Raw genomic sequence first — 25321 nt, forward strand, 5'->3', positions numbered from 1 at the left:
CGAAAAATCTCAATAACGATCTCACAGACAATATAGATGTCTTTGGCTGAACAAGAAGTCATAACCTCAGTAAAATCCACCGTTTCCCAACTTGGAATAAGGTGTACAGCAATAAAGCCTCAGCAATTCCATGTTGTTCCGGTTTGTTTTTTGCTTGCAGTCATAGTTTCAACATCTGATATGTGGTTTATGTTTTGTTAGGAATAAAATATGAGTTTATGAGATTTGTAAATCATTGCATTCTGTTTTTATTTACATTTTATGCGAAAATATGCCTTTTTAGAATCAGGGTTGATATATATATATATATATATATATATATATATATATATATATATATATATATATATATAAAGTTTAAATTTTTTTGCATTTAATGATACCTTACATTTATTTGTCTAATACTGAACACCCTGGCTCTTGTTGTTGCTATATCCATCATCACAGCTTCGTCAGATGAAAAATACTATTATATGAGAGTAGAAGTCGTCCATTTGCTGCTCTGCTCCGTGACTTTCAGCTTCAAGCAGCAGCGATGGGAGCTAACAGCTGTTTCTGAAAATTTCATCCACTGATCAGCCTCGACAGGCCTTTATGCACCTCTGCCTGCACCGGCCCGTATTCTACCACCTCTCCATCTACCGTTATCATCCCTTTGGGTGAATGTGGCTCCAGTCTGAGTGCACGAACCTTAGTGTGCACCAGATGTTGGCAGTTAGTGGCCAGATGTGCACCCTTCTCCATAGCTAGGAACAGCCTGAGCAGCGCGGTACGAGATATTCCAGCTTTAACGTAGAAAAGATGAATGACACCGTCATCCAAGCTGGCGTCCGGTGCCGCCAGGAGGTCTTCTGCCAGGTGGGACTGATACATGGCCAGCATGAGGACAAATTCTTCCTCCTGCACAACTACCCAGTTGCCTGGCACCGGCTCACTCAGAGGCGACAGCAGGGAGTCGGCTGGACCGGGAAGAGATTTGATGGCACTTCGAGAAGGCGTGCTCACCGTCCTCCTCACTTTGAGGGAGTTGTTGGAGTGGCAGGAGTTGTGGAAGGTGTTGTGGCAGGAAGAGTCTTTGGAAAGGGTGGAGACTGGACTCAGGGAGGACCTTTGACTGTTGCAGCACACTGTCATACCATTTTGCAAACCTTCCTTATTGCTGTGGTCCTTGGAAATGGGCAGGTAAGCCAGCTTACCCTTGTAGATGCGAAGAGATGCCAGCCTCACCAGCGTGCCAACGGTGAAGCGAGCAGCTCCCACATGACGATACTTCTCGCTTTCTATGTCAACGTCTGCCACAAAGCCCCAGGCCAGAGAGAGGAAGGAGAAGAGCCGAGGGCTGGAGGAGAGGTGGATGGAGATCAAGTCCATCTGGGACACCAGGCCTTTACAAAGCAGGAAACCACAGCTGACCAGGAGCTCCTCGCCAAACGCCGGAGACGCTCTGGAGGAGGAGCGAATACAGTTAAAGGCAGTCTCAAGATGTCAACCATTATTATCAATACAGCTGAAACAATGATGACTCAATTATTGGGAAACTGACTATTAAACCTGGCAATCGGCAGGTAAGCCAGCTTTAAACTTTACATTTTGCAGCTTTGGTCAGTCAGACAAAAACATGCGAGGAAGCCCACTTGAAAAAGTTCTGGGGGGTCATTTCTGACATTTTACAGGCTGAACAATTAGTTTATTAAGCAACCAGTAGATTAAATGAATCAGTTTTACACTAAGCTATCATGATCACAAAGTGTTTTTACAATTTACACAACGTCACAGGATCCTTTGGGATTGAAAAAAGTTGTTATTTCTTAACCTTGGGACTCTGGAGGACAACGACAGCTCCAGGAATGTCATATTGAATGTCAGGGTACCATCACAATGAGTAAATGCATGGAGTTTTAAGGTTGGAAACTTATGTTGTGTTGCTGTGATGGGTGCATTTACAGCCACACGAGTGGTAACCTGCAGTGGACAGTACTACACGCACACACACACATCTATATATTGTTTTCATATTTAATTTACAGACCAGTCTATGATTTTGTTTGACATTAGCTTATTTTAGTAAGTAACATTACATATATTCTAAAACTGGTGCGATTTTGGGTTATAATTTATTTTCTTTTGAGTTGTTTTAGTGGCTCCAGTCCCTTTGCTTGGGAACCAGCTGGTGGCCACAGGGTGGAGCCAACTAACTGAACCAGACTGCACACCAGCATCAAAAGGCAGGGAAATTTCGTTTTCCTTTGATAGTTTAGTTAGGTTTCTGTGTTACTCCTTTGTGTCTTTTTGTTTGGGCTGATCAGCCACTAATTAAGTTTTTTTGTCTCATTTGTGAGGTCAGTTTGTTTCATTTGTTTGCTCAGTTTGTTTAAGTTATTTTTGCCACAAGTTATTTAAGTAGAGTTCAGTTATGTTGACCCCTTTTATGGGCTCAATTACTTATTTATTTAGTAAACTGTTTTGGATTACTTTTGTTGGGTTAAAATAAAAACCCTTTTTTTGAACTTTAAATCTGTGCTTGACTGTCCTTCACTGCCCGGTCCATCACAGGTGCTTTTACAACAAATGCTCTAAAACTGTTTCTAAGAGTCTGAAATGGTTATATTTCCCTTAAAAGTACATTAACATACTAATTTTGTATTACATGAAAACTGATGGTTTTAAATTGCAGGTTGTCACACACACACACACACACACACAAAAAGACAGACTTCAATGGCATAAAAAAAGAGACCGACCCAATACTGTCAAAAGTTCATCCACCTTGCATTTTAGCTACTGCCAACCAGGGGTGCTGCTAGAGATTTTGGGCCCCAGGAAAAGAAACTCAGTGCCCCCCCCCCGAAGATTTTAATAGTGTAATACATCCAATTGGCAATTTTAATGCTATTTTGACCATCAAAATAGCATTAAAAGAAATTAAATTAAAATAAATTAAAAGTAAAACATGACAGGCTAGTTGGTAGGGGAAGCACTAAAAATACAATGAAGTTAATTTAGATTCAGTTATTTGCTGCAAGATGGATACTTTATATTTAAAAACCTTTTTTTAAAATACTTAATTAATTATCTCATGAAAATTACAAAACAAATTACAAATACAAAACTTAAATACAAAATAACCTCTTCCATGAAAATGAAATGCATTCTGCATCTGTGGAGAAACAAATCAAATCTCAGCTAAGACACCATCAAAAACAAAATGACCACTCATTTTTTTATGATTTATTGTATTGGCGACATTATCATCATTAAATCAGATGCAAATGGTATTTAAATTAGGTAGGCTCATAAACAAAAAATAGCAGGACCTCACATGGTTTATTGTTCTATTCTATTCTATTCTATTCTATTCTATTCTCCAGTCATGTAATGTCATTTGTAACAGCATCACAATCATTATTTCTGGTGGTCTCCCACTGATTGTTTTACTTAAAGGTGCTTTCAGTGATTTCACCAACAATGTGAAGGTAAAGTGATTTGACTACCAAATCTCCACGTCATTGTTTCTCTCATGTAGCAACACGAAGTCTAATTTATCTCCAGATCTGTAGACTCACAAGTGAAGTATTAGATTAGTGGGGGAACATATATGATGCTATATGGTTGTTGCTAGTTAATCTTCTGATATCTAGAAAATGTAAATATTTCTCTGACTGGATTGAAAGCAGTCACCCAGTCTGCTGCACTAGAAATGTCTCTGTTCCTACTGCAAAGCAGGAGGATGAATCCTGAACTACTGACCTGACCTAACATTACAGTGATAGCTGAGAAAATAAATGCAAACTATTTTTATTTAACATTAATAATTCAGAACTTTTTTTTCTATTATATAATGTTTTTTCTCCACAATAATCAATTAATTCAACACTCAGCTGCTCACCTCGTTCCTCAGGGGCCAACATCTGCTTCGGCTGATGTTGTGTCTGTTCAGACATGCATGATGTTTTAATAGAGCAGCTTGCTAATTGTTTGTCTGCCTTGATTATTTGATTAAAACAACAGTGAAATTAAATAAAATCCAGTTTTCTTCAGAAATATGAGCTAATATGGAGCAAAGTGAGCTAGCTTATAAGAACAAAGTTTAGAAGAGACAACAAGCTGATGTTCCACAACTTTCCATCAGACGAGCTAACTGACCACCTCGCCTCTGAAAGAACTGGGTGACGTACTGTCCACCACTCTGTTCTCGCTCCAGCCTCAGCTTTTTTTCTTTTCGTTTTAAGCTTCCTGACTTTTGAGGCATGCTGCCGTCTAAGCATCCACTGCCTGTCTGTCTGTTAGAGATGTGACGTTCATGAACGAATCGATTCTTTTGAACGGCTCTTTTAAATGAACGATGGGAACCGATTCACAACTGTGAGCCGTTCATTTGTGAGCCATTCTTTTTATATACAATTTTTTTACACTGCCTTCATCAAATGCAATCAAATAAAACATTATTTATAAAGCGCTTTCATGCTATATGCAACACAAAGTTCTTTACATGATTAAAAACATAAGAATAAAAACACTCAATGAAATCTTTCACACAGTCACACGCACACACGTATACACACACACACACCAAGCCCAACCCCACCCCACCCCCCTTCGAGCTAAAAATGAATGAATGAATAAATAAGTAAATAAGAAGTCGTACAGTTGAGTAAAGTGAAAATAAAATAAATAACATTTGTGACATCATAGAAGTCTGATGTCCAACACGCTCCATTCATGTGAAGCATCTATGGGCAGAGAGTATTGTTTGGAAACAAATACTGTGATTTCTATCCAAAACATTTACTAGAATTTGCACTGACTGCTCAGGTTTATCCTTTTTAATCTATATTTTTCCTATAATTTTTTTTATCTTGCATAGTAGATTTTATATGGGTACATATTTTGATTGTTTGTCATTCTTATATATTGTGAAATTTTGTAAGATATTGTGAGAACGAGCCAGTCTTTTGAATGGCTCTTTGAAAGGAACGGCTCCTCAAGATCCAGCTCCCTTCAAAGAGCCAAAAATCCCATCTCTACTGTCTGTTGCGCTGCTTCGCAGCTGAAGGAGCAGGTGGACTGAACCATTTAAGGGAAATATAGAGGGGGGTTGAGTGTTCAGAAATGTTTCCAAAACAAAAAAACTTAGTGATACCGTTGCATTGTGACTAAATTGTTTGCATGATTGTAAGTTTATCATTAAGTATCAGATAATTTTGTCAGTATTACAACTGCACTGAGGGCCCTTCTGGGCCCCCTGTCACTCATGGGCCCCATGAATCCTTTCCCTTTACCCCCCCCTTTTCGGTGCCCCAGCTGCCAACAATGAGTTAGGCTAAGGCTATGTCCACATGGCACCAAAGCTGGTTTAGCTGTGAAAACAGTATGAAAATGGTGGCAAAAACTAGAAAAAAAGGCTTCAACACCGCTGTAGTACATACTATAAGGCTGTGCTGGGTGCTAAAAAGTAACACTCCAAAGCTAGAGCAAAACAACGCATGCGCAGATAAAGGCCCACTGCATGTTGCAGAAAGTACAGAGAAGATGGCTGAGGATTCACTGTGAGGCAAAGAGAAACATTTCTTTGGACTAATGAAGAAGTTGAGCTTCTTCTTCAAAAAATGCTGGACTTCAAAGCCCAAAAAACTCGAGGAAGGGTGGATTTGGAATCGGCACGTGTTTGTCACATTGATGTCATATCCTCTAGTTGTCCGGCTTCGCTGTCCGCACAGTACCGCAGACGATAGAGGACTCAAACCTATCCACTTTGGTACCTGGCTTCAGACATGGTTGGTTTCATGGAGGCTAATCCTGCTTCGTGGGGATGAAAGGGTGGTTTGCTAAAATACTTCTGCGGATTTACTGCAACCCAGTGTCGTGGGGACGGCCCCTCAGAGCCTTGGTGAGCCGCCAGCACAAGCCCACCTTTGTAACCACTAGGCTACTACTGCCCTTAAGGATCAGTTAGGTGTAGGAGTTGATTCTGTTTAGAAGTTGGTTAAGTTTAGGGATGAATTAGGTTTGGGAACTGGTTAGGTTTAGTATTTATTAGATTAAGGAATTGGTTAGGTTTAAGGATGAGTTAGGTTTAAGAATTAGTTGGGTTAAAGGATTAATTAGATTTAAGAATTGGTTAAGTTTAGGGATAAATTAGGTTTAGGAACTGGTTAGGTTTAGTGTTGAGTTAGATTAAGGAATTGTTAGGTTTAAGGATGAGTTAGGTATAGGAATTAGTTGGGTTTAGGGATTAGTTAGGTTTAGGAATTGGTTAGGTTTAGGGCTGAGTAAAGTTTAGGTTTAGTAGGTTTATGCACTGGCCAAGTTTAGGGATGAGTTATATATAAGATTCGGTTAGGTTTAGGTATGCTTTATACTTTAAAACCCTTTAGGTCTAGGAACAACTTAGATTGATTTAGAAATCAGATTTAGGACACAGATTTAGGAAAACTTAGGTTTAGGAATCAAAAATAATACAAAGCTATGATATATATAAAGCTCTAAGTCTTGCAGTTCTACACAGCATCTCTGATGCAATGACTAATATAATCTATTGAGCAGCAAAATATGGACAAATAACTAGAAATTCATTTTCCAGTTAATTAAAATATCTGAAAAGCTGTAGAGCACCTGCTGTTCCCCTGCAGTCTGACGGCTGACACCATCAAACAAAAAGTGGACTTGGTATTTTCAGGAAGACTGTTTTTCTACGCAGAGGCAACTGTGACCTTGTTGTGTAATCTGACAACTCAGAGGGGAGAGAGGAGGTGAATGGGGAGGGAGGGCGGAGCCCCATGTAGCTGGGAGGGGGAGCAGGGTCGGGGGGTCAGCTTATAGGCCTTCAGACATGATGAGCCAGTCAAACAAAGAAGGCCCCATCTGGAAAAATGGAAACAGAGGTGAAGGGTCGGGACAACACACACAGAGATTTGCCTGCTGTTATCACCTAAAGTCAATCACTGTGATGACTGGGCATCTGCAGATATCTCCATATTCATCATCATGAATTTATTCATCAGTCCAGCAAAATCTGTATTTCCACTGTGCTGCTCATTTCTGTGGTAGGAGTGTTCATCTGAAATAACAACAGACAACCCTGACAGTCCATTGAAGATCTGTTGAATTTTCACAGTCAGACTACCCAGTAGACGAACATCTGTACAGACACCAGGACACAGACAGAAACAGGAAGATCTCTTTCATCATTCTCACTTTGTTCTGAACTGCTCTGAACTGGAACCTTGTGATAGAATTAAGCAGTCGGCTGGTAAAAGTCAGCGCTTACTGAGAGCACTGAAAAACAAAAATAAAATCACTAAGTCTCAATAAGTCAATAAGTTTGTTAATCATGTTGAGATTCTTTAAGTTACATGTTTGTTTGTATACAAGTTAAATTTGCATAAAAATAAGATACGTCTCTTTTCCTTCAGAATTTAATTCTTGGTGTCATTGATTCAACAAGGTGTTGGAAACATTCCTCAGAGATTTTCTCCACACTGACATGACAACATCACACAGTTGCTGCAGATTTGTCGGCTGTATCCATGATGAGAATCTCCCGTTCCACCACATCCCAAAGCTGCTCTATTGGATGGAGATCTGGTGACTGTGGAGGCCGTTGGAGTCCAGTGAACTCATTGTCATGTTCAAGATGATCTGAGCTTTGTGACATGGTGCATCATCCTGCTGGAAGTAGCATCAGAAGATGCTCCACTCCAAGAGACAGCGAAATGAGGATTCACCTGGAGCTATTTCACCACCGGGGAACGACTCAACAGATGTTCTGATCTCCATAGATAAGAAACTCAGTAGTTTTGATGCCCGTTTGAGTCTGGTAGAAATTCTCCACAAAGAGTTCCAGGCGCTACGTGAATCATTAGAATTCAGCCAGAAGCAGGTGGAAAGTCTGGCTGCAGAAAATGCCGGTCTCAGAGAGACGGTAAAATCCCTCACCGAGGGCTTGACCCGTCTCTCAGATGAAAATAAGAAGATTAAGGAAACGGTGATCGATCTGCAGGCGCGGAGCATGAGAGAGAACCTGGTATTTGCAGGGATTCCAGAGCACCCCGAGACCACGGTGAAAAACTTCATCAAAACCCACCTGAAGCTCCCGGAGGAAACGGTGAAAAACATCTCCTTTCACAGAGTCCATCGGCTCGGCGGGAGGAAACCCGGGTCCAGCAGACCAAGACCCATCGTAGCGAAGTTCGTCAGCTTCAAACAGAAGGAGCAGGTGAAGAACCAGGGCCGCGAACTGAAGGGGACCAACTTCGGAGTAAACGACCAATATCCGAGAGAGATTCTGGACCGACGGAGAGTCCTGTTTCCCATCAGAAGGAAATCTATGGCTAATGGCGCTCGCGCTGTCATCGCGGTGGATAAACTGTTTATTAATGGACAACTGTACCGCGACCCGAACGTCACTCCGTGGCTCTTCTGATCCCAGGTGCTGTATGTCAATCTCTCCAAATGATCACTCTTAACTCGCCATTATAGATCACTGACAGTAGAACACACTGCTCGTCTCACCACAGCCTCTACATCTAGATCGATGTATTTTTTTCTGTTTTGTTTTTATATTTCACACAAATACTTTTCTCACTTTTCACTATCTTTCACGCTTTCACTGTTAATTGTAATCCAGCTCGTAATATCAGCAGCGCACACGGCCGGTCGAAAAACCGTCAGGACGCACAGTCGCACCATACATGATAAATATAAACACTCGCGTTTTATGTATGAGAGAACACGCATTAAGGTACATATACGGACATTTAACATACGGACAAACGCGCGCAATCAGGCTGCATGCAAACACGCGCGAACACGCAAGAGGGGCGCACAAAGACACACGCGTCAGTAACACGCATGAAGCATTAAACCGTTCACAATAACCATGTTAAAAATCGTCTGTTGGAATGTACATGGAGCCGGTTCCAGGGAGAAGAGGTTGAAGATCTTTAATAAATTACAGGAGCTGCAGGCTGACATTGTCTTACTACAAGAGACTCATTTAACAAACTCAACCATAGACCTTCTTCAAACAGCTCAGTTTCCTCATGTTTACTCAGCTTGTTACAATTCTAGGCAAAGAGGAGTAGCTACTCTTATTAATAAGAGACTAAATTTTGACATAGATAGCACAGTAGCGGATCCGGAAGGCAGATTTCTGATAACTTTATTATCTATTTGTAATATCAAATTATGTATTACCAATGTGTACGGCCCCAATGCAGATGATCCCTCCTTTTTCCACTCCCTGTTTGCTACACTCCAGAATTATTCAGATAACAGAATAGTGCTAGCTGGTGATTTTAATGTAGTCTTGACTGAACAAGATCGCTGCAGCACATCAGGTAGTCATCGAGTCTGGCAGTCGTCAGAAACTATCAAACAGTACATGAAGGATTTTGGTCTTTGCGATGCTTGGCGCTCTCACCATCCTAAACTAAGAGAATACACCTTCTTCTCTTCAGTTCACCACTCCTTCTCTAGAATAGATTATATATTAAATAGTAACTCACTAATGGGCGACATTTCAGAGACTCAGATACATCCAATCAGCATTAGCGATCACGCACCAGTTTCATTCACTCTGAGAAACAAAAATAATAAACCGATTGGTAAAAGCTGGAGATTTAACACCTCTTTATTGAAAGATCCTGAGTTCATTGATTATTTTAAAAAAGAATGGTCAATTTATATAGAAAAAAATGACATGCCTGAAACTTCAGCGTGTCTCCTATGGGAAGCAGGAAAAGCAGTAATGCGAGGGAAAATAATTTCCTTCTCCTCACATAAGAAGAAGAAGGAAACAGCAAGAGTTTTAGAATTAGAACTCAGGATTAAATCATTGGAGGAGGCTTACCGCATTTCCCCCGAAGAGCACACAATGAATAATATAAGGAAAACTAAATTGCAGCTTAAAGAAATTATAGATAAAAAAACACAGTTTTTAGTGCAAAGACTTCGCTTGGAGAACTTTGAACACAGTAACAAATCTGGAAAGTTTTTAGCAAATCAACTAAAAACAAACAAGGAGAAAACAACAATCTCCTCTGTTAAAGATCAAGACGGAAACATCAGCCATGACCCAGACAAGATAAATGACACGTTTAGAAGCTTCTATAAAACATTATATGAATCACAGATTAATCCAACAGATGAACATATTGAACAATTTTTAAACAACATTAATCTACCAAAACTAAAAAATGAAAATAAAATAAATTTAGATGCACCTATTACTGTAGATGAACTCCACGAAGCTCTCCAACATATGCCCAACAATAAAGCCCCGGGTCCAGATGGTTACTCAGCAGAATTTTACAAGGAATTCTGGACAACGCTAGCTCCTACATTTTATAATATGTTGTTAGAAATACAGGAAAAACAAAAAATACCGCAAAATATGAACTTAGCTAATATAACACTATTGCTAAAACCAGGCAAAGACCCCACACTTCCATCCAGTTACCGTCCCATATCTTTAATAAATGTAGACCTGAAAATAATTAGTAAAGCTCTTGCCAGAAGGATAGAAAAAATAACCCCTCTTATAATACATCCGGACCAGACAGGTTTTATAAAAGGTCGACATTCATCTACTAACACACGTAGACTAATTAACCTCATTGATTACTCTACTTTACATAATCTAGAATCCACAATCATTTCTCTAGATGCAGAAAAAGCCTTCGACAGGGTAAACTGGAAGTTTCTATTTGCAACACTAGACAAATTTGGGTTTGGACCTTCTTTCATAGAGTGGATTAAAATATTATATAATAACCCAAATGCATGTGTGAAAACCAACGATCAAACTTCTCCAAGCTTCCGCTTACAGAGAGGCACCAGACAGGGCTGTCCACTCTCCCCCTCACTTTTTGCCATTTTCATAGAGCCGTTAGCAGCTGCTATTAGACAAAATATAGAAATTAAAGGAATCCAGGGCAAAAATATAGAACATAAAATAAGTCTTTATGCAGATGATGTATTACTCTTCCTTCAGAACTCACAAACATCACTCTCTCAGACAATCACGGTTATTAATAAGTTCTCATCAATATCTGATTATTCTATTAACTGGTCTAAGACTACAGCCATGTCCATCAACTGTGACCTACAAAACATCCCTAATATCAAAATACAGACAGGAAACATTAGATATTTAGGTATAAATATTTCCCCCAGATTATCAGATTTAACAAAATTAAACTATGTTCAGCTACTAAAAACAATAGAAGATGATCTCTTACGGTGGAGGCGCTTACCCATCTCAATAATGGGGAGAGTTGCCACCATTAAGATGATGATCCTACCTAAAGTTAATTATTTATTTTCAATGATACCCACTAAACCCTCCACCAGTTGGTTTAAATCTCTGGACTCTTTCATATCCAAGTTTCTTTGGAAAAACAAGCCGTCACGTATCAGTCTTAAAACCTTACAGCAGACTAAAGATAGAGGAGGACTGGACCTACCAAACTTTAATAACTACTTTATAGCTAACAGGCTGCAGTACATCTCCAAGTGGCTCAAACCCAGTTATCTGGATGAGCCGTGGCTAGATGTGGAGCAGGCTTTGTGTGAGGACTTAGTCATCTCTGACCTGCCGTTCATCAGCTCAACCATTAAACCATATAAGTGCTTTAAAAGCCTTAACATCCGTTTTTCCTTAATGGCTTGGTGGGAATTCTGTAAGATAACCAGATCTTCCCTCTTTCCATGTAGACTTACACCCATCTGGAACAACCCTGACATCCTGCAGAACAAAAAGATGATAAACTTCACTCAATGGAAGACTAAAGGAATACAACAGTTAGGACAGATAATAGAAAATGGAAACTTTGTATCTTTCAACACAATTGTCTCACAGTATGGAATCAACAGCAATAAATTCTTAGAGTACCACCAACTAAAATCAATTATATGTAAGAAGTATACCCCTGTACAGTTAGACTTGCAGCTTCCTGTCAGAATAGCAGAATTCCTGAATCATAATACTCCAAAATTATTATCAAAAATATATAGATTACTTGCAAAGCTAGAAGACAGGATATCTCTCCCGACTTCAAAATGGGAAGATGATTTATCTAATAACTTTGATCAGAAAAGATGGTCACAAATATGTTTAAACACGTTTAAAATGACTCAGAATTCAAATATACAACTAATACAATTCAAAATTCTCCATAGAACTCATTATACAGGACACAGGATGTTCAGGATGGGCCTTTCACCATCAGATATCTGCCCACACTGCTCTGAGAACACCTCTGATAGCTACATCCATGCGCTGTGGTCCTGCACACCTGTCCAAAGGTTCTGGATTAAGGTGTGTGAAGATCTCTCAAAATGGTTTAAAACTAGTTTTCCTGCAAACCCCACACTTTGCCTACTGGGCGACCTGGGTGACACCAACATAGGAATACACTCCATAAACTTGGTCCTCGCAGTCTTATGCATCGCAAAGAAAACTATTCTTGTGAACTGGAAAGATAAGAATAATTTGTCTATCCAGCAGTTTAGAAATCTCCTGTTAGATCACATCAGCATTGAGACAATGTCTGCCTCCTCCAGGAACCAGTCAGATGACTTTCATTCCCTCTGGTCCCCTGTGACTGGCTACATCACTTAATGTAGGTGGAGGATTGCGGCTTCGCTGGGATGGGGGCGGATGTGGGTGGGGGGTCCCTGGTGGCTTCAGGTCTCCGGTTGTCTCCTGGGTGGGGATCTAGGCTGCTCCGCTGCTGGGTCGGCTGGGGGTTCCGGTCTGGGCGGGCGGCATTGGGTGGGCCCCGGGGTGGGGCTGCCTCGTGGCGGTGGGGGGTGGCTGCCGGGGTGCCTGGGTCGGTGTCCGTCGGCCCCTGGCCGGGTGGCCGGTCGGGCCCGGGGTGGGCCGGGTGGGGGCCCCGGGCTCTGGGGCGTCGGGTCTCCCCCCGCTCCTGGGGGTGGGGGGTCTGCCGCTGCTGGGGGGGGCTGGGCCCGTCCGGATGTGCCGTGCCGGGGGTTGGTCCGTGCCCTGGTGCTTGGTCGCAGCCCCGGAACCTGGGTGGGGGTGTGTTTGTGTGTGGGTGTGTGTGTGTGTGTGTCTGTGGGTATGCTGGTGTGTGGGTGGGTGTAGAGGGACGTGTGTGCCGTATGTGTGTGTGGGTGTGTATGAAGGTCTGGGTGTGTGCGGGTATGTGTGTGTGTGAGTAGTGTGCGGGTGTGTGTGTGGAGGTCTATGTGGGATGTGGGTGTGTGTGAAGGTATGTATATATGAGTGTGTGCACGTGGAGGTCGAGGTGTGTGTGGAGGAGTGAAGGAGTGGGTGGAGGCGTGAGTATGTATGGAGGTGCTTGTGTGTATATGCAGGTATGTATGTGAGTGTGTGTGTAGTGGTGTATGTGTATGGAGGGGTATGAGAGTGTGTGTGTATGTGGGCACCGGTGTGTGTGTTTATAGGTATGTGCGTGACGTGTGTGTGTGGAGGTATGTGCACGTATTGAGGTGTTGGTATATAGAGGTGTGTGAGAGTGTGTGTGAGTGGCTGGGGAGAAAAAAAAAAAAAAAAAAGGGAGTGTGTGCGTTTGCAGGGGGTTAGGACGTGTCCTCTGGGGGGCGCCCTGGCTGGGTGTTGGGGGCGGGGGCCTGGGGTTCCCTTCCTTCGCCTCGCCCCCCTCCCACTCAGAAAGAGGAAAGTGGCCCCTTGGGCTGGTGGCTGGCCCCTGGGGGGGTTCGTGGCGTGCCTGGGTTGGGGTGCCTGCTCTGGGCCTGTGACGCCCTTCGGGGCCGGCGGGGGACGGGGGCGCCCTAAGCCACTGGCGGGTCGTCTTCCAGGGGGGAGGCTTACCCCCCTCTGGACCTACATCTCCTGACCCCTCCCCTCCCCACTCTTCACTACATACACAGGTAGGGCCGTGGGGGGTGTGCTTGTTGCGCTGGGCGGGGCAGGGGGGGTCATCATAGTGGCCCCGTTGCTTCGCCGAGCGGCAGCATGCCTCCCAGCTTTTAATTCCACTTAGTCACTGAGCACAAATAACATTTGCAACATACAAACACGTTTTGGGGGGTGGAACATGCGAGGTCAGGTGGGTGGGACTGCTCAGGTGGCCCCACCCCCTCCTCAATGCAGTTACTGCCCCCCAATTTTAACCCTCTTTTTTTAATTGCAAACAGCACATAATATATTCCCTCACTAGTGGGGGAGGGAGGGGCGATGGGGTCTTCAAGCGCCCCTGTCTCCATGGATGGCCCGGGGGCGGGGCGGGCCGGGTGGCCTGTCGCGTTGGCCCGGGGCGTGGGCGGGCTGTCCCGGGGGGTTTGGCTGCTGGCCCTGGGGGGAAGGTGCTGTTTTGGGGGTGGGGAGTGGGGGACTGGGGCGGGGTGGGGGGGGCGGGGGCCTGGCTCGTGTCTCCTCGCCTCCTGGCTGGGGCTGTCCCCCCGCGGCGTGGGGTGGCGGGAGGATGGTGGTGGGGGGATGGTGTTTGTTTGTGTGTGTGTGTGTATGTGGGGGGGGGGGGGGGGGGGGGGGAGAGAGTGGTGTGTGTGTGGGGGGATGGGTGGTGGAGGGATGGTGTGTGTGTGTGGGAGGGTGGGGTGTGTGGAGGTGGATGTGTGGTGTGTGGGAGGGGGGGTGGTGTGGGTGTGGGAGGATGAATGGTGGAGGGATGATGTATGTGGGGGAGGATGGGGTATGTGTGGGAGAATGTATGGTGCAGGGAGGGGGAGTGTGTGGGAGGATGGATGGTGGAAGAATGGTGTGTGTGCAGGAGGATGGATGGTGTATGGGAGGGAGGATGGTGTGTGTGTGGGGGAGTGGTGTATGTTTGGGAGAGTGGGTGATGGAGGGGTGGTGTGTGTGTGTGTGGGAGGATGGGGTACGTGAAGGTGGATGTTTGGTGTAGGAGAGGGAGGACGGTGTATGTGTAGGAGAATGATGTATGTGTGGGAGGATGGGTAGTGGAAGGATGGTGTGTGTGTGTGTGTGTGGGAGGTGTGAAGGTGGAGGATGGTGTATGTGTGGGAGGATGAGTGGTGGAGGGATGATGTGTGTGTGGGAGGATGGGGTAGGTGTGGGAGAGTGTATGGTGGAAGGATGGTGAGTGTGTGGGAGGATGGATGGTGGAAGGATGGCGTGTGTGTGGAAGGATGGATGGTGGAAGGATGGTGTGTGTGTGTGGGAGGACAGAGTATGTAAGGGTTGGATGGTGTATGTGTGGGAGGATGAATGGAGGAGTGGAAGGAGAGTGTGTGTGTTTGTGTGTGTTGGTCTGGGGGGGGGGGCAGGACTGGTTCTCGGGGTGTGCGGCTGGGCGCTGGGGTGTGGGGCTGGCCTCTGGCGGTGGCCGTCTGGGCGGGCCGGGTCCCCCCGGGTGGCGTGCTGGCCCTTGGCCTGTGGGGGTGGGGGGTGTCCCTGCGCTCCTGGGCCCGGGCCCTCTGCCCCGTCTGTCCCGGGCGGCCGGTGCCCGGGGGGGTCGGGGACTGCTGGCCTCGGCCTGCCGGGGCCGGTGCCCTGTGTCCGCGGGGCGGCTCCTGCTGGGGTCTCCTGCTGCTGCCTTCCTGGGCGGGCGAGTGGTCGTCTCTGTGGACCGGTCGGGATCTGTAGCCTACGGGGGGGCTGGTGGCCTGGGTCTCGGGACCGCTGGCCTGACTCTGGCCTCTGTTCAAGTGAGGTGGCATCTGCATGATCACTCTGCATGGTCACTCCTTCCTGAACGTCTCCACACAGTCTTTGCGTCGCCATGTGGCCGAGTTCTCCAGCATATCCACACAGGTTTCTCTGCGCGTGTTCTTGAATACAGCAGTTTCACTTATATCTATTATTATATTTTTTTTTTCTTTTTTTTTTTTTTTTTATTATTTCTGTTCTTATTATTATTATTACTCTTACTCTTATTATTATTACTACTACTATTATTATTATTACTATTATTGTGATTATTATTATTGTTACTATTATCAACTAGTTGTGTAATGACCTACTGGCCAGGATGATCTTAGCTATATATGTTGCAAGTAGTATGGATTACATGGTTTTCTGTATAATGTTTTAAGTCCCCACCCGCACTCCCCACACCCTTTCTGTCCCTCTCTCTCCCCTCCCTCTTCTCTCTACTTTCTTTTCTATCTCTCTCTCTCTCTGTCCCCTCCGGTCGAGTCCAGCATTAAGAGTCTGATTTAATAAAGTTTTTCATGTCATCAAGAGGGACTTTATACATGTAGTATAAATCCCTGCTTGATAGAGTAAAATTGCCCAGCACCAGACAGCAGCCAGACAATCATTCTGTTTGCAACGATGCTGGACAAGACAAGTTAAAAAAAAAAAAAAAAAAAAAAAAAAAAAAAAAAAAAAAAAAAAAAAAGAAGATGCTCCACTGTGGTCATAAAGGGATGAACGTGGTCAACAGCAATACTCAGGTAGGCTGTGCTGGTTAAACCAGGCCACACTGGTACTAAGGGAGCCAAAATGGGACAAGAAAATCTCCCCCAGACCATTACACCACCTGCAGCCTGAAGCTTTGATCCAAGGCAGGATGGATGCATGTTTTCATGTTTCCACCAAATTCTGACTCTGCCATCTGAATGTGGAGCTGAAATGAAGACTCATCAGACCAGCAACGTTTCTCCATCTTCGATTGTTCAGTTTTGGTGAGTCTGTGTGAATTGTAGCCTCAGTTTCCTGTTCTTAGCTAACAGGAGTCTTCTGCTGCTGTAGCCCATCTGCTTCAAGGTTGGACGTGTTGTGTGTTCAGAGATGCTATTCTGCATTTCTTGGTTGGAACCAGTGCTGATTGAACTTCCTGCCCATTCTCATCTGACGTCTGATATCAACAAGACATTTTAGCCCAGACAACTGCTGCTCACTGGATATTTTCTCTTCTTCAGACCATTCTCTGTAAACCCTAGAGATGGTTGTGTGTGAAAATCCCAGTAGATCAGCAGTTTCTGAAATACTCCGACCAACAACCATGCCATGTTCAAAGTCACGTAAATCCCCTTTCTTCCTCATTCTGATGATCAGTTTGAACTTCAGCAAGTCGTCTTCACCACGTTGACATGACTAAATGTGTTGAGTTGCTGCCGTGCGATTGGCTGATTAGATATTTGTATTAACAAGTAATTGAACAGGTGGGCCTGATAGAGTGTGTGGTGAGACTACTATGAAAGAAAGGATCTGAGAACTTGAGGCGTTTCAGAAACACACTAAGCAGCTGAATCTTAAAGATGACATCATCACTTCTGTTTGCACAAACACATTAAACCTCCAGTGAACCTGTTCACCGGTCAGTTCATTACAGTAATATGAGACACATTCTAGTCGCTGCTCGTTCGATCCCCGTAGCCTCTGTGAACCCTGACATTCAGCAGGGAATAATACCAAACACAATCTGAGCCGGGCCAATGCAGGACAGCCTGCAAAGAGCACAGAGAGATTTTCTGGATGCCCCGAGAGTATGAGAGGATTGTTAACAATGCAGAGTCTGGTCCCTTCCTCCCATTGTTGCTGCTGCTCTGGATGCAGGAGCATTGTTTGATGAGAAGCTGACTGGCAGGTGGAGTCGGTGAAATGAATGAATATGACTCTTTGGGTAAGACATAACCAGTGAGGTGTGTTTTCTTTCACTTCACTTTGTTTTTATTTCAGTTTGCTCTGATTTTATGTAGCGTGGAACCCTGCTGTGCAAGACAGAAGAAAAAAACAGCAGAACAAAGGCTTACATAAAGACAACAAAAAAAAAAGTAAGCCATGCTGAGATGAAAGAACATGACGGATTAAAAAATAAATAACAGTGAGAAGAAAAGAAATGAGGCTCATATGACCTACAAACAAGGAGCTGCTAACAGGAAGCATCTGGAGGCACTTGATGAGCTTTTTTTGTGAATTATGTGTTTTGTTATCATTATTATCATAATTTCATTATTTCTCTAGAAGGACAGAAAATAAAAATGAAACACAAACAACGTTATTTACACTTTTTTAGGAAGGTGGGCACAGATTTAAATAGGAAACAAGCCAGGAGGAAAAATCCTCATAAAACTCCACCACCTACATGAGCTCATCCGTTCTGATCGACAAAAGGAGGAGAAAACATGCAGAGCTCATCGAAGCTTTTATAAAAACAGCTTCTGTGGAGCTGATAAAACATCGGGAGCAGGTTTATTCCTGTATGTGCATCATTTCAATTTATCTTTACAGTTTTATTATATAAAAATGTTTAATAATTAAAATCAGATCACTGAATTAGCAAAATAAAAACACTAAAATTTTCCTAAAATTCTGCTTAAATTTTCTTGCTTCATCTTTTTTTTTGTTTTTAGAAATCAGAGCTTAATTTGTGATTAATACAGATTAATACCTATGTTCACCCGTTACTTTATCAAGTCGACTGTGATAGCACTGTTTTGGACCCCCTTTTTCCTCCAGAAGTGTCTTAATTCTTGGTGTCATAGATTCAGCAAAGTGTTGGAAACATTCTTCAGGGATTTTCTCCATCTTGACATGACAGCATCACACAGTTGCTGCAGGTTTGTTGGCTGCATCCATGATAAGAATCTCCCGTTTCACCACATCCCAAAGCTGCTCTACTGGACTGAGATCTGGTAACTGTGGAAGCCATTTGAGTCCAGTGAACCCATTGTCATGTTGGAGATGATTTAGCGATCACGTAGCCATCAGAAGATGCTACACTGTGGTGATAAAGGGATGAACACTGTCAGCAACAATACTCAGGTAGGCTGTGGTAGTTAAACCAGGCGATGTTGGTCCTAAGGGGCCCAAAGTGGGCCAAGAAAATATCCCCCATTCCATTACACCACCAGCAGCCTGAATCATTGATCCAAGACAAGATGGATCCATGTTTTCATGATCCACCCAAACTCTGAGCCTAGCATCTGAAAGTGGAGCTGAAATGGAGACTCATCAGACCAGCAACTGCTGCTCATTGGATATTTTCTCTTCTTCAGACCATTCTCTGTAAACCCTAGAGATGGTTGTGTGTGAAAATCCCAGTAGATCAGCAGTTTCTGAAATACTCCAACAACCATGCCATGTTCAAAGTCACTTAAATCCCCTTTCTTCCTCATCCTGAAGCTCAGTTTGAACTTCAGCAAGTCGTCTTCACCACGTCGACATGACTAAATGTGTTGAGTTTCTGCCGTGTGATTGGCTGATTAGACGTCAATAAATGTAAAAAAAACAAAACAAAAAAAAACAATCCAAAAGGTGTACCTAATAAAACCACTAACATTCAGCCTGATATTGACTCACAGTTAGTCTGTGCAGAAAGATGGATCTGCTGTTTTAAACTGTTACGTTACAGTCGCTCTTCTCTTTCCATCTTCCTGCTCTTTGTTCCGGCTGAATGAACTCCAAACCGTCCCTCAGAAGAGCAAATCCTGAATTATTAATCTGAATAATTTTACTCTCTAAAGCACCACGAGACCAGACCTGTCTGAGGCTCAGCTGTACAAACAAAGCTTTATCCACAATGAAACAGTAGAGGACCACATCTAATTAGGAAAGTGTTGCTGGCTACGGTGTACGCTGCAGCAGAACACCTGTTAACAGATGATAGCTGAGCACCATCTTCTGCTTTGAGAACACATAAAGCTCTACCTGATGGAGACACGACTGGAATTGTCTTTCTTTTTCTTTCTACTGTCTTTTTCTGTGCTACTACTTGACGCCAACTTGCATCTGTTTACGGCTGGAATACACAGACTGGATTGGCTAAGTGGGATCACGTAGGATGGCTTTACCTACATGTGATTGGTCTGCACGCTTGCTCATCCACTAAACTACAGCCAGAACTACTGCACCTGTTAAAACTTTTCCAGGTTGTGAATCATAACTTTCTTTTCTAGCTGGAGGTCCAAGTCTGTAGAGGACAGCAGCTTCTGGGTCCAGACCCGGACCGTGGTCCAGGAATTAGTGACCTCTGCATGCAACACTCTCTCTGCAAACTTGATTTTGTTAAAGATACCTAAAACTAAATCCTCTTTAGGCTTGCTGTCCTCTCAGTCTGCCGCAGCCAGAAACTGGAATGACTTAGATCAGCCGGATGTGCTCGTCTCCATGGCGACCTTTAAAGGTGTTATCACAAACACTGTTAAAGAACAATGTTGCCGCCCCCCTGATTGGTGTGTGTATTTTAGTCTTTGTATTTTTTTTTTTTACCTAATCTGGTGTTTAGATTCTATAAATTTAATATAATTTAATATAAATATTCTTTAAATTTAATCTGTATTGTTTTTTTTTTTGTAGTCTCTTTTCCCTCTCACGCTAAAGACCTTTGGTCAGGTTGCAGTTGTGAATAAGAATTTGTTCTTTATCTGTCTTACCTGGCTAAAAAAGGTTAAATAACTCAAATAAATAGGCCCCTGGTCGGTATAATGACTGGTTTGATTTGACCAGAAATTTAAAACTGAAATGTTTTCAGAGTTGTTCATGTGTTTAGTTAAACTCATCTCCAACTTTTACAATCTGGAAATACTGGGAACAGATGAACAGATTTAAAAGTAAAAATCGAACATGTAAATCTTTTTTAATCCATGTTTTTTTATCATGTGGTTTTCATGTGGCTCACCCGGAGTAGTAATGTATGGACGCAGCCAAGGCGTTGCCCGATCCACCAGGAAGGATGCCCAGCGGCGTTCGGATGGCCTCCTCCCAGTCCGATCTCTCCAGCAGACCATTTATCACCTGACACATGCAGAAAAAACAGCAGATAGCAGAGAAGTTTATTCACCTTGAAGAGATAATTAGAAAAAAACTTGATCATTGCTGTGCATATTTAGAAGGAGAAGGTCTCACATTAAAACCTCCCATTAAAACGATATAATCTCCTTCTTTGGAGGATGTAGATCCATTTACTCATAATTTGTGAAGGAATTACTGAATCACAGATTTGACACAAAACTATTTTATTTAACAATTACGCACTCTGGCTTTACTTTTTTTTTTTTTTAAATTTCTGATTAAAATAGAAAGATAATGATAAAATCAATGTATAATTTGTATTTTTTAAATACAAAAACAGTTCCAAAACTATATAAACTAATGAATCTGCAGTATTACAAATGCTTGCAGAATTTAATAAACTGGATGATTTACAGGAAACACGTCCCAAACAAGTGAGCTGTCAGTGGAAACAATGGAAAGGATAAATTTCCTTCCAGCTGTTTCTAACATCTGGAGTAGACACAAACAAAACGTGATGTTTGTGCAAAGGAAACATTCAGGTAGACAAGAGTGGAGAAACTGGCAGAAGGAGATGAGGTGGAGACTGAAGGACCGGGGAGGGACTGGTCATCAAGTCATAAAAGGAAAAGTTGAGCACTTCTTCTTCAATTAATCTAAAGCTGGTGCTGAGCTGTGATGCTGAGGTTATTTTTCTGGAATATAACACATGTTATACACAGGGGTAATGTTAGGATGGGCCATGTAGGAGCTCTGATGGGGGTGGGGTATGCACACTAATTACAATTTACTATTTACTATTTTATACAAGAAAAATTTGGCTACAGTAATGACACTTAAAAAAGAGGATAACTTATTTATTTCTTATTAATGTAGTTTATATTTTCTGATGGACGTTTATCTGGCTAAACTTCAGATGTTCAAGTGTAAGTGAACACAGCTATAATGCTGTAGAAACGCTGATAAAATATGTGATTTGGCTCATAGTCTCCAATCTGTCCATGTATGCTGAGCCGCTCGCCTTCGCTCGACTTAGTTCTTGATATCCAGTCTTTCACAGCAAAAAAAAAATAAATAAAAAAAAGTAAAAATGTTCTTTTAATCACTTTCAATACATAATTCTGAGGCATATTGTCTGAAGTTAGTGGTTAAATCAGTTTTGTAACATTGTATTTACTTATCTGTCAATTTATTTATTTATTTATTTACATAAATTAAAATAAAATAAAATATCTAAGTATCTTTCCATGAATGATGATACATTACTTTTTGTTAGGGGTTGTATATTTGCAGGTCAGGGAGGTGGAGCCTAAAGGTTTGGTTTGGTAAATTTACTGGTCAATCAAAGTATAAGCCGTATTTTTAAATAGCCCAATGAATCTGACAAACAGTAAAGATCTCAAACATATTCGGTTTACAGTGATATCAAACAGGGAAAGGTTGTTTGGTTGCTTATTTTACATTTTAATTCCAATAACGACAAACATTTCTTCATTAACTGTAACATTATGTTCCCACACTGACAGCGAATGATGGATTTTTCTGTCCTTACCTCGTACAGAAGTCCATCTCCTGACATGATGACTAAAGCGTCCCACTGCGACAGGTCAGCCTCTCTCACCAGCTCCCGGGCGTGATTCTGCCGCTCTGCAAAACACAAACACAAATCTGTGAAATCTGTGCAAGTACGCTTGGAAATGGTTCGTCCTGTCATATTCCTCCCTCTTATGCTACTTATGCTATGGTTGGATTAAAGCCTGAGTGTATGTTTGTCTCTGTTTGCTAAATAAAGTCAGTCACAACACAAATAATGTTCTAATAAAGCTAACAGTGGATCCCCAGAAAAAAGTGGCCTGAAATACAGTTTTACCACAATGACAATCAGATTGAAACAACTCAGTTTTATGGGAGTATTTGGCCAAATTTTTGTGGGCCTGCTAATTGGAGAGAGTAGTGACCGGACTTCGTGCCTCTGAAAGGTAGATGGGAATTGCTTTAAGTAGTTAAAGGCTTTTGTATTGCCACTAATCTTAGAGCAGGGCCCTCACAACAGGTCCAGATACCACGGAAAAAAGGAAGGAATAAAATTCTAATAGAAATTAATTGGTTTTAAAATATAAAGGCACATTTTGACCAAAAGCAGACTGTAATTAAACACAGCAGGTTTTTTTTTCTTCTTTTTATTCTTGAAATAAAAATATTATATCAGCCTTGTCTCTTTTATTCCATTCTCAGAATAAAAATAGCTGAAATATCTTTTCAAATGAGGCATTAAATTTGCAAAACCTTTAATTAAATTACATTTCTGTGGTTTTATTTGTGATTTCATACAGATGCAAGTTGTCATGCACTGAAGAAAAATCAGTGTCGTCATCTCAGGTTAATTATCTCTAGATAATTCACAGATTATCACTGAGATATTGAGGATTATTTAGTCACATTAATGGATAAATTTATGTCATTATCTCAAGATAACAAGGCTTGTCGGGAGCCACCATGATCATCTCATGATATTATGCCTATAACAAAACAGCCAGAAAACAGTCAGAAAGAGATAAATGCTTTAAGAAAATAGAAAACTATAAATATAAAATATAAAACTAAACAACTAATGGATAAAAGCCATCACAGCAATGTTTAAATGAATACATGAGTTCCTGATAGAGTTTTCTTCTGGATAATTTTCTCAGTTTAAGCTAACTCTTTATTTCCTGTCCCTTTCTTGTAATTAGTCCTTCAGTACAAAATCTTCTGTTATGATTTTAAGTCAATCCATTCTCCCTCCTTTTGTTTCCTGTCAGTTTGGTTTAGTTTCCTGTTTGGTAACATAGTCCTGTGTTTGCTAGGGATGGTGAAATCAAAGCCTTATGAAGCACTGAATCACTTTGAAACGTCTGCCATGAAGTCGAATCCTTGGGTGATGTGGTTACATGACTTTTGGCATGCTGAAGCAAGGTATCACAACAGTGCTCGCAACACTTTTGCCAGTCATCTGTCATTGTTTCCTTGGGGGAAACACTTCACCCTCGTTGCCTCAAGTGTCGGCATCGCTGCGTGACGAATGTTCACGGTGGTCGGAGAGGTCGTAGCCGGGGATTGGTTGCTATGTTTCCATCAGTCTGCCCCAGGGCAACTGTGGCTACACATGAAGCTTACCACCACCAAGCATGAATGAGGAGTCAATGAATAATGGATACAATGGAAAGTGCTTTGGGTGCCTTGAAAAGAGCTATAGAAATCTAATCCACTATTTTACCATAAGGTGAATGCAGAGTCTGACAGATGGGCCGGAGCAGACCTTCACTAGTGTTTGTGTCTTGATAAAGAATTACAGGTGAGTTCATCTCTGCTCCTGTTTTATGGATTAAAACTGTTTGATTGTGTTTAATTGTGTGTAGATTCTCAGTCACTCTGGTGTAAATACTTGAATCAAAGGCAGTTGGACTTTTTTTCTTTACAGATAAAGATGTTTCATCTCTTATCTGAGAGGATTCCTCAGTTCTGGCAGGTTTCAGGTTTTCAAGTTGTTGGGTGATTAGCACGTTTCTAAAATGTCCTCAGACAAAACAGGTTGCAACAGGATGTTCTGCTCCTATGGGGATGGATGCTACAGATTAATCAATCTATCCTATGAGGAATTTCATTTAGTTTTCTCCAAATCTGAATTTGAACAATGTCTAAAGTGGTGCATCTCCACGTTTAAACTTTTCTAAAATGTTTCGTTTCCTTTTATTGTGAATAAATTAAATTCTGAGCTGATTCCATCATCCTTCATGAAGACAAAAAAAAGATAAATGATCTGTTTGCAGCTTTAAAATGTGAAAAGAAAATGTTTAAATCCTCAGAGTGGCAAAATTCTAGCAGCATTTCAGGTGTTGGAAACATCTTTATTGTGTCTAAAAACCCATGTCTGTTAAAGCCGATTTTAAAGGAACAGTACAACATTTTAGGATCAATCAGTTCACACTGTCTTACAGAGTTAAATGCATGGGTGTGGAACTGGGTAGGGCCGATATGGACATGTCCCAATGTCAGGCCTAAGATCAGCCTCGATCTGACTAAAATTTCAATCTGATCTAGAGGGGTGGTTTAAACCTTTTTTACGATTGGATGAGCAGGAAACAATAACCAGATTGAAATGGGACTTGAAAAATGGCGGCAGCAAAAAAGAACAGGACTGTAGCAGATACAACATTTATGTTAAAAACTGAAAGAGTTAAGGATTATCCAACATTTCAATGGTCAAAAGGTTTAAAATAAAAAAAAGAAAACCCTTCTTCTTCTGAACTAGTAGGCATTGCACATGTCAAAAGAGGTACGATGGTAATAAATCTATCATGTAAATACAATTGATCGAATCACTATCTAGCGTCCATGTAAACAAGTCAGCTGAAGTATCTGAGTTCAATTAGACAGATAAAATATTTGTCCATGTAAACAAAGTTAATGTCTATGGGTAATGTATGTATTCAAACCTACTGCTGAGAGGGGCGATGGGAAAACTTGGCTGCACCTCAGTTTTTTTGCTGGTGCACCCAATTTAAGAAGGTGCACAGAAAGTTAGTCTGGATGATAAAATAAGCACTTACAGCAGCAAAACCTGGGAATGTGTTATAGTTTGGGATGAAATGACTCATACAAAGTTATGCAGCT

At 42.1% G+C, this 25321-nt stretch overlaps 1 protein-coding gene across 1 annotated transcript in view; it reads right to left on the reverse strand.

Moving 5' to 3' along the window:
* Positions 1-367: 367 nt before the first annotated feature.
* LOC121638437 (sphingosine kinase 1-like) overlaps positions 368-25321 on the reverse strand; it is a 74084-nt gene continuing 49130 nt past the window's right edge. The window contains exons 3-5 of the mRNA XM_041983238.1: positions 22221-22315; positions 20556-20671; positions 368-1444 (exon numbers count right to left, since the gene is read on the reverse strand). Coding sequence (XP_041839172.1) covers positions 565-1444; positions 20556-20671; positions 22221-22315 — 1091 coding nt within the window. The 3' untranslated portion in view covers positions 368-564. The remainder of the gene's footprint in view (positions 1445-20555; positions 20672-22220; positions 22316-25321) is intronic.

The sequence above is a fragment of the Melanotaenia boesemani genome, chromosome 4 (assembly GCF_017639745.1).
Source record: "Melanotaenia boesemani isolate fMelBoe1 chromosome 4, fMelBoe1.pri, whole genome shotgun sequence".
Taxonomy (NCBI): Eukaryota; Metazoa; Chordata; class Actinopteri; order Atheriniformes; family Melanotaeniidae; genus Melanotaenia; species Melanotaenia boesemani.